The sequence below is a fragment of the Symphodus melops genome, assembly GCF_947650265.1.
Source record: "Symphodus melops genome assembly, contig: scaffold_238, whole genome shotgun sequence".
In the NCBI taxonomy this organism is placed as follows: Eukaryota; Metazoa; Chordata; class Actinopteri; order Labriformes; family Labridae; genus Symphodus; species Symphodus melops.
This window is the reverse complement of record NW_027636536.1, coordinates 7,501-17,500: the sequence shown is the minus strand read 5'-3', so window position 1 is coordinate 17,500 and position 10,000 is coordinate 7,501. Positions and strand designations below refer to the sequence as shown.

At 49.4% G+C, this 10,000-nt stretch overlaps 1 protein-coding gene across 1 annotated transcript in view; it reads left to right on the top strand.

Annotated features, from left to right (window-relative positions):
* Positions 1 to 10,000, top strand: part of LOC306819384 (guanine nucleotide exchange factor VAV3-like) — a 35,437-nt gene that overhangs the window by 21,566 nt on the left and 3,871 nt on the right. The window contains exons 16-20 of the mRNA XM_079373178.1: positions 1,212 to 1,277; positions 1,765 to 1,799; positions 2,420 to 2,536; positions 4,601 to 4,688; positions 5,868 to 5,997. Coding sequence (XP_079229304.1) covers positions 1,212 to 1,277; positions 1,765 to 1,799; positions 2,420 to 2,536; positions 4,601 to 4,688; positions 5,868 to 5,997 — 436 coding nt within the window. The remainder of the gene's footprint in view (positions 1 to 1,211; positions 1,278 to 1,764; positions 1,800 to 2,419; positions 2,537 to 4,600; positions 4,689 to 5,867; positions 5,998 to 10,000) is intronic.

Below are 10,000 nucleotides of genomic sequence, written 5' to 3'. Positions count from 1 at the left end.
AAAACACACCAGACACACGTCGGCCCATCAGTTAGACACAGACACCAGGATGCAGACCATAATACCCCCGCGTCCAGTCACAAACATCTGACCGCACGCTGTGGGGCCGCACGCCGTGGGGCCGCACGCCGTGGGGCCGCACGCCGTGGGGCCGCACGCCGTGGGGCCGCACGCCGTGGGGCCGCACGCCGTGGGCCTGCACGCCGTGGGGCTGCACGCCGTGGGGCCGCACGCCGTGGGGCCGCACGCCGTGGGGCCGCACGCTGTGGGGCTGCACGCCGTGGGGCTGCACGCCGTGGGCCCGCATGCCGTGGGCCTGCACGCCGTGGGGCTGCACGCCGTGGGGCCGCACGCCGTGGGCCTGCACGCCGTGGGGCCGCACGCCGTGGGCCCGCACGCCGTGGGCCCGCACGCCGTGGGGCTGCACGCTCTCTCTCAGGAACATACAATAAACAAATGCATCAGCTGTGTGTCACTGACGGACGCCACGATCGGCCTGCTGCTTCCTCGGGGTCGCTCTGCGTCATCACAGATATCTGCACGTTCATGTGAGCGACTCAGTGATTTATATTCACGGCTGACCTTCACCACCGTTTGAAAAGGACGGAACGCCTCAGATCTGTAAATCCTGAGAGTCTTTATAGACCTCCACAAGTCTCCCAGTCGCCACGGTAACAATAAACACTGTCAGCCATTATTCCACCCACAGTTAACCAGCACGCTGTTAACACACAATAATCACTGTGTGTGTGTGTGTGTGTGTGTGTGTGTGTGTGTCTGTGTGTCTGTGTGTGTGTGTGTGTGTGTCTGTGTGTGTGTGTGTGTCTGTGTGTGTGTCTGTGTGTGTCTGTGTCTGTGTCTGTGTGTGTGTGTGTGTGTCTGTGTGTCTGTGTGTGTGTGTCTGTGTGTGTGTGTGTCTGTGTGTGTGTCTGTGTGTGTCTGTGTCTGTGTCTGTGTGTGTGTGTGTGTCTGTGTGTGTCTGTGTGTGTGTGTGTGTGTGTGTGTGTGTGTGTGTGTGTGTCTGTGTCTGTGTCTGTGTGTCTGTGTGTGTGTGTGTGTGTGTCTGTGTGTGTGTGTGTGTGTGTGTGTGTGTGTGTGTGTGTGTGTGTCTGTGTCTGTGTCTGTGTCTGTGTCTGTGTCTGTGTCTGTGTCTGTGTCTGTGTGTGTGTGTGTGTGTGTGTGTGTGTGTGTGTGTGTGTGTGTGCTTTCAGGGTAGAATCCTGTCCACTAAGGAGGTCGGCTTCTTCCCCAGCGACGCGGTGAAGCCTTGTCCGTGTGTAAGCAGCTTCTCTCTCTCTCTTCTTTTTCTGACAACATTAGAGCGATGTGTGTGTTTACTTTCAGGGTGAGGGGAAGTGTGTGTGTGAGTGTGTGTGTGTGTGGGGGGGTTTTGTACCTGCGATAAGATAAACTCTGAGTTCCCAGAAAAAGGAAGTTCTATGGAGATGAAATGTTTTAATTGACTTGATCAACAAGAAGCAAAAAGAAAAGAGCGTCTTACACATGAACTGTTGTTGTTGTTGTTGTTGTTGTTGTTGAGTTCTTTAAATCTCTCCATCACATCTGGTAGCCTGTCTCTGTGACCGGCTGCTGCAGGATCCCCTTATCTGCTCTGTGCTAAAGATAAGAGCAGCATTCAGCTGTTTTATTGTCCTCTTACAGAGTTCAAGGAGCAGCGTCAGGACTGTTGACCTGAGTCATATTCATGTTTTGTGTCGAGGTTGCTTCATGTCAATAACAAACAGACTTTGTTCTTTGCTCCAGGTCCCAAAACCAGTCGACTACTCCACCCAGCCCTGGTGAGCTCACGAAACACTGACACCTGTTATCTCACTGAACATCCTCTTTAAAGGTCACATGATCTCCTCCTCCTCTTCTTCAGGTGAAATCAGTGTCCTCGCTCCTCTTCATCATGTGTGTGAAGTGTGTTGTTGTAAATCCACTCTGATCCTGTATTTGATCATGTCTATAAACCCCTCGATTTCAGCCCTGCTCAGAACAGGCTGTTTCTGTGTCTGTAGCTTTAAATATGTAAATGAGCTGTGTCTGACCACGCCCCCTCTCTGGAAGGGCTCGGGTGTACTCGCTGCTTTCTGGCTCCATGTCCTATTGTTTACGGTGAGAAGGCAGACTCAGAGGGCAGAACAAACACCTAGCTGTGGGAGTGTCACCCACCTGGGGGAGGGGCTACTGCCCTTTGTGATGTCATGAAGGGAACATCTCCAAACGGCCTGTTTGAGCAGGCAGAAGACGGAGAGGATGGACTTTTCTCATCATTGGGGGGTTTGTAGACAGACTAGAGACACGTGTTAGAGGAAGATGGAGGAGAGGATTCTGGGTAATCTGTGACCTTTAAAGGTTTATATCGGCATATAAACAACAGGTCTGAGGTTCAGTTTCTGTGTTGTTTCTGGTTCAGGTTTGCAGGCCCCATGGAGAGACTCCAGGCTGAGGCAGAACTCCTCAACAGGGTCAACAGTACGTACCTGGTCCGCCATCGCAGCCGAGAGTACACAGAGTACGCCATCAGTATAAAGTGAGTGTGACATGGCGGTGACGCAGACTCTCTCATGAAGACGCTGTGTGAATGCAGAGTTAAAGTTTTACCTGCACGTTGAGGTTCTTGTGATCGGAGGCTCAGAGTCTGTTAACCACGGAGACTCTCCAGCCTGCATGCTGCAGGGCTTTAGACCACGTAAGACCGTCATGGTTAGACCTCCAAACCCCCCAAAACAAGAAAACAAGAAAAAGGGCCTTCGGTGATCATGAATAGATCACGTCTGTGATCATGAAGTCATCGTGTCAGTGGAAACAGAGATGACTCTCTCAGTTTCTACCTGCTAATCAATTAGAGAGCAAGTCCGACTGCTCAAGGTTATTTAAAGGTCACCCTGAAAGAGAGGAGCAGACGGAGGAGACCGAGCTGTGGGGACGTCTTTTCAAAAGTATTCATCATGAATGGAGATGTCCCCTCCCTCAGAGACGCCAAGATGGTTCTCAAAAAGTAAAAGATAAGGAAGCTGGTAGGAAAGGTTTCTCTCCTGCACAGCTGAAAATAAAACTTAATTTCTTAATATCAACATCAAAAAACATTTGATACTCAGGAAACAGTTAGCTTTCTGCTCCTGAATGCTCTGGATCTGATTGGACCAGAGAAGGTAGGCGGGGCTTTGAAGGCCGTTTTGGACGCCCCTGGGTTTGCCAGATATGAGAGCAGTTATCAGGTGAACAGGTGTTGCAGCGATGGAAGCGGGCAGTGGAACTGCTTCAGATAGAAGTGATTGTACCCGAGCTAAAAAGCCTCTGCATGTTTCTAATAAGCTCCAGCAGCAGAAAGCTGCTCAAACTAGGATCAATGTTGGAGATGAAACATGGAGAGAGGTTAGAACGCAGAAAGCTTTACAGACCCATGCAGAGCTGGCTAAACACTGAAGCTACAGTGTCCACCACATGCAGAGCTGGCTAAACACTGAAGCTACAGTGTCCACCACATGCAGAGCTGGCTAAACACTGAAGCTACAGTGTCCACCACATGCAGAGCTGGCTAAACACTGAAGCTACAGTGTCCACCACATGCAGAGCTGGCTAAACACTGAAGCTACAGTGTCTCTACATGCAGAGCTGGCTAAACACTGAAGCTACAGTGTCCACCACATGCAGAGCTGGCTAAACACTGAAGCTACAGTGTCCACCACATGCAGAGCTGGCTAAACACTGAAGCTACAGTGTCCACCACATGCAGAGCTGGCTAAACACTGAAGCTACAGTGTCCACCACATGCAGAGCTGGCTAAACACTGAAGCTACAGTGTCCACCACATGCAGAGCTGGCTAAACACTGAAGCTACAGTGTCTCTACATGCAGAGCTGGCTAAACACTGAAGCTACAGTGTCCACCACATGCAGAGCTGGCTAAACACTGAAGCTACAGTGTCCACCACATGCAGAGCTGGCTAAACACTGAAGCTACAGTGTCTCTACATGCTGAGCTGGCTAAACACTGAAGCTACAGTGTCTCTACAGTGACTACAGTACTCATTTTAAACACTAGGGGGCAGCTCTCTGTGATGATTAGAGTTTAGACTGCAGTACTCATTTTAAACACTAGAGTTACAGACTGCTCCTTTAAATAAGCTTCTCTCCTCTCCACTTCATTTAAGATCAATGTAAACTGGATCATGGAGACATAACATGTTTGCCATCAGCTGTTTAAAGTCCCCGTCCTGAAGCGGATGTGCTGCCCCCTAGTGTCGCTTCCTCATATTGTTCACAGCTTGTAGATGAGCGCCATCAGCCTACCTGTGTGTGTGTGTGTGTGTGTGTGTGTGTGTGTGTGTGTGTGTGTGTGTGTGTGTGTGTGTGTGTGTGTGTGTGTGTGTGTGTGTGTGTGTGTGTGTGTGTGTGTGTGTGTGTGTAAGGGGGTGGTTTGGGGTCACACGTTTCCTCCTGACCACCCATCATTCTCGTGTCACAGACCTCTGGGACTTGGTGCATTACAGCGAGAGGTTGGCGCTCTCCTCAGAGGCCAGGGGGCGGGCCTCCGATCGATGGCGGTGATCAGAGAGGGAAATTACACTCATAACTTATTCACTGGCCCACAGGTACAACAACGACGTGAAGCACATAAAGATCCTGACCAAAGACGGCTGCTTCCACATCGCAGAGAACAAGAAGTTCAGGAGCATATTAGTGAGTCTCTTTTCTTTTTTAAATTCCGCCGCCGCAGCTCATAAATAAATCAGCGTGTGCGGCGCCTAATGAAGTGTCAAAAGCTGGATTTTGTTTTAGCAGCGTGCACAAAAATAACTGTGATTAGAGGCGTGTTGGCCCCGGGGCCTCGGCGATACACAGACGTGTGGTGCATTGTGGGAAGGTTCAGCAGCTGTATTTATGTCACGCTGTTTACTGACTGTTTACTGACTGCTTCACATTTCACACCATCAAACTGTCTGTTTAAGCCTTTCAAAATAAGAGCCTTATTTAAGAGCATTGACTAAGACCAAGACAGACCCGAGACCACAGAGCTCCAAGACCAAGACCAGGACAATCAGGCATCGAGACTGAATCAAGACCAGGACAATCAGGCATCGAGACGAGTCAAGACCAGGACAGTTAGGGATTGAGACTGATTCAAGACCAGGACAGTTAGGGATCGAGACAGAGTCAAGACCAGGACAGTCAGGCATCGAGACCAAGTCAAGACCAGGACAGTTAGGGATTGAGACTGATTCAAGACCAGGACAGTTAGGGATCGAGACTGATTCAAGACCAGGACAGTTAGGGATCGAGACAGAGTCAAGACCAGGACAGTCAGGCATCGAGACCAAGTCAAGACCAGGACAGTTAGGGGTCCAGACCAGGACAGTTAGGGATCAAAAGCGAGTCAAGACCAGGACAGTTAGGGATCGAGACCGAGTCAAGACCAGGACATTTAGGGATCGAGACCAAGTCAAGACCAGGACAGTTAGGGATCGAGTCAAGACCAGGACAGTTAGGGATCGAGACAGAGTCAAGACCAGGACAGTCAGGCATCGAGACCAAGTCAAGACCACGACAGTTAAGGATCGAGACCCAGTCAAGACCAGGACAGTTAGGGATCGAGACGAGTCAAGACCAGGACAGTTAGGGGTCCAGACCAGGACAGTTAGGGGTCCAGACCAGGACAGTTAGGGATCGAGACGAGTCAAGACCAGGACAGTTAGGGGTCCAGACCAGGACAGTTAGGGGTCCAGACCAGGACAGTTAGGGGTCCAGACAGAGTCACGTGTAGTGAGTAACCTTTGTTAATAAACTTTGTTCATCATGACGTTTTCAGACTCTTTGTGATGTCACGACGTACCATGTGACCTCCTGTGTTTGTGCGTCCAGGAGCTCATCGAGTACTACAAACATCACTCGCTCAGAGAAGGCTTCAGGAGTCTGGACACCACGCTGCAGTTTCCCTACAGAGAACCCGAGAACGCCGCCGTGGAACGACTCAACCGCTCAGGAAGCAACAGTGAGTAAACATCATGAAGGCGTCCCACTTTAGCAGACTGTGATTCGACCCATGAGCCAGAGCTGCGTCGTCGTCTCCCAACCGGAAGGTCGAGGGTTCAATACCCAGCTGCTGTGAGCAACATGTCCAATGTGTCCTTGGACAAGACACGTAACCCTGAATGGCTCCTCCTGCTGCGTCGTCTGAATGTGTATGACTGATGGTCCACAAACAGAAACCACTGCTATCAGAGTTTGAATGTGTAGGTGTGACCTGTGGTGTAAAGGGGGGGGGGGTCCATCTTTAAACACACGTTAGGATGTTGGACTAAACCGCCACATAGACACAGTATAATCCTGGATTAGGTCTGACCTTTCTCTCCTCCTCATGTCTTCATACCCACACACTGAAACCTCATCGATGCTCTTATTTTGACGGGGTAACACTTCCTTTTGTCTGCTCAGTCTTTGTTTAGCTGGATGCTGTGATGTTGCACGTTGGTCCACAGATGAGGTTTCTTTTTGAAGTGGATCGATGTGATTGAAGTGAGACGACGAGCTCATCCTGCCAATGAGACGTCATGCTCTAAAGAAGGTGTTCCTGCTGACGCTGAAGAGACTGGAGATCGTTGAGACAGCCTCGTTCTAAAAGAGTTTTATTGTGGCGAGGTCTTCCACGTTGTCTACTCGTCCTGGCGTGTACATTCAGTCTCGAGCTCTGCTGGAGGACTGCTAATTAATGCTAACGCTCTGTTCGACATGTTTTGGAAGAAACGTCCTCTGATGTTTTTTATTACAAACTTGAACAGAGAATTAAATGTCCATAAAGACACACTCGTCTTCTCTCTCCTCCTCCTCCTCCGGGACCTGTGAACTCGTGTGTCGTTCACATCATGCTTTCGGCTGCAGTTCACAAACAGGTGTTTTATTTTGAAGAGGAGGATGATCCCTCTTCATCGGAGGAAGCTGGTCAGTCCTCCAGCTGTCACAGATCACGCCAGTCTCCTCGATATGTTCAGCTGCAGGAACATTAGAGCATCACAAACACATTTATCTGAGTTTAAAGAGTGAGCTGACTGAGAGAAGGCAGCAGGATGTAATCACCAGAATTCACCTGGAGCCAGTGGGAGGGGCTTAGACCAGGGTTTCTTAACCATAGGGCCGCGGCCCTTCGAAGGGCCGCGAGCGCCACCTGCAGGGCCGCGAGGGGATAATATGTTTGCATCTGTGGGCCGTAAGGGCCGTGATCGTTGGCCTGCAGTATACTCTCTGACCACCAGAGGCAGTATCATCAGTTAGAAGTACTGGAACTTTACTACGCGACACTCAGCAGTATAACCACTTCCTCCACAACATCCTCCTCAGCGGCGAGTTCTCCCAGGTCTTAGCTAAATGCAGCGTATGGTCGCCCTGTGCTCGGGTAAAGGTTGAACTATTTGCTGCAGGTGTTCGTTGCTCTTTTGGCGGCGACACACGATGTCTCATATCAAGGTTCTGTTTTAAAAGACGATACAACGCCAATAGCTGCTGAAGCTTACTTATTTGACAAACATGCACTAAAACATGATTTTATATGAGCAAAATTAATTAAATGATCTTAACTTGTGCAAGGTTTTATGCATAATTAGCCCATGTATAGGTTCATATATTGATTAAAAACATACAAATGAAGAACAGGATTCATTATTACAACATAGTGACACAAATAGCTATTAAATAAAAATGACCACAAAAGTTAAATCAGAACCATTCACTCGATTGGGCCCCAGACGACCTTGCCCTGAAAATGTTGGGCCCCAAGGTCAAAAAGGTTAAGAAACCCTGGCTTAGACTGTCTGCACGCCACCTCTACCGTCTCTACAGACTGTCTGCACGCCACCTCTACCACCTCTACAGACTGTCTGCACGCCACCTCTACAGACTGTCTGCACGCCACCTCTACCGTCTCTACAGACTGTCTGCACGCCACCTCTACCGTCTCTACAGACTGTCTGCACGCCACCTCTACCGTCTCTACAGACTGTCTGCACGCCACCTCTACCACCTCTACAGACTGTCTGCACGCCACCTCTACAGACTGTCTGCACGCCACCTCTACCGTCTCTACAGACTGTCTGCACGCCACCTCTACCGTCTCTACAGACTGTCTGCACGCCACCTCTACCGTCTCTACAGACTGTCTGCACGCCACCTCTACCGTCTCTACAGACTGTCTGCACGCCACCTCTACCGTCTCTACAGACTGTCTGCACGCCACCTCTACCGTCTCTACAGACCGTCTGCACGCCACCTCTACCGTCTCTACAGACTGTCTGCACGCCACCTCTACAGACTGTCTGCACGCCACCTCTACAGACTGTCTGCACGCCACCTCTACAGACTGTCTGCACGCCACCTCTACAGACTGTCTGCACGCCACCTCTACAGACTGTCTGCACGCCACCTCTACCGTCTCTGTGCTCTAATCAACCTGCTGCTTTCTGTTTCCTGTTGTCCTCCATCTTCTTCTCCACTCTTCTGTTCATCTACAGGCAGCTCTGATACAAACACACTGATTCTCTTTATGGAGACGCAGAGCTGCCAAGTTTCAGAACATGACAATGAGACTTTAGTGTCATGATACGTTCAGATGGATTTATACCTTAAGACTGAAGTCCTCACCTCCATGCCAGCGGTTCTCCCTGCACTGTGGCCTCCTAATGCTCGTCTTAATTAACCAGAAATTAGAAATGAAAATTGTAAAAAAAAAATCACAGGGGTAATACTCAGGGCCCTTGAGTACCAGAATTCATTGAAAGAACTTTGTCACCTCTCTCAGATTTTATATTAAAACTTTTCAATATGACCAAACTATCATATCTCTCCTTGAAATTTAAAATGAATTAAACTTGAAATATAACTAAAACTGTTTAGAAAAATACATCGCCAAAATACAGAGCCATAATAATTGTTGTAATTCACTGTTCATTTTATTGTTGTTCTCCTGCTTTTTGGGCTCTCCAAGCACCCATACCACAAGTCCCTGAATAGACTGCGGCTGGTTTGACCGACGTTTTGCAAATGACGGCTCACTTGACCGCAGTGTATTGAATGGGGAAATATAAGCGTGAGAAATGTCAAGTGTGGCGCGTGGCGTGAGAATGGGTCAAATTGCGTGACTGTCACACTTAAAGCGTGACGCTTGGCAGCTCTCGAGACGTAAAGAAAACTCTTCATACGCCACTTCAGAAGGTTCTCCTCCCTCTGTCTCTCTTCTGTTTCCTGTTCTTCTTTCACTGTATCGATGCGTCTGACTTTCGTCTGCTGGTCAGGAAACCTTTCAAAGCATCGACATGTCTGCTGACTGAACTCGAGTCATGCTGCCTCTCTGACATTCAAATAACCTGACGGACTCCCATCCATCAAGATTCAAGAAGTGAGACTGTGAGGGTTAGAGGTGGAGAGAGCGCGGTGCTCACTGACTCAGCCAAACACCGTGTGGAGTCAGTGAAGGTCGTTGCTGTGTGAGGGTCGTTCCTGTGTGAAGGTCGTTCTCTGAAGGTCGTTCCTCTGTGAAGGTCGTTCTCTGAAGGTCGTTCCTGTGTGAAGGTCGTTCCGTGAGGGACGTTCCTGTGAGAAGGTTGTTTTGTGAAGGTCGTTCCTCTTATGAAGGTCGTTCATGTGTGAAGGTCGTTTCTCTTTACAGAAACGACCTTCACACAGGTCGTTCCTGTGTGAAGGTCGTTTCTGTATGAAGGTCATTACTGTGAATGTCGTTCCTCTTATGAATGTCGTTCTGTGAGGGTCGTTCCTGTGTGAAGGGCGTTCTTGTGTAAAGGTCGTTTTGTGAAGGTCGTTCTGTGAAGGTCGTTCGTCTTATGAAGGTTATTCCTGTGTGAAGGTTGTTTCTGTATGAAGGTCATTCCTGTGAAGGTCGTTCGTGTGAGAAGGTCATTCCTCTTATGAAGGTTGTTCCTGTGTGAAGGTCTTTTCTGTATGAAGGTCATTCCTGTGAAGGTCGTTCCTGTGAGAAGGTCATTCTTGTG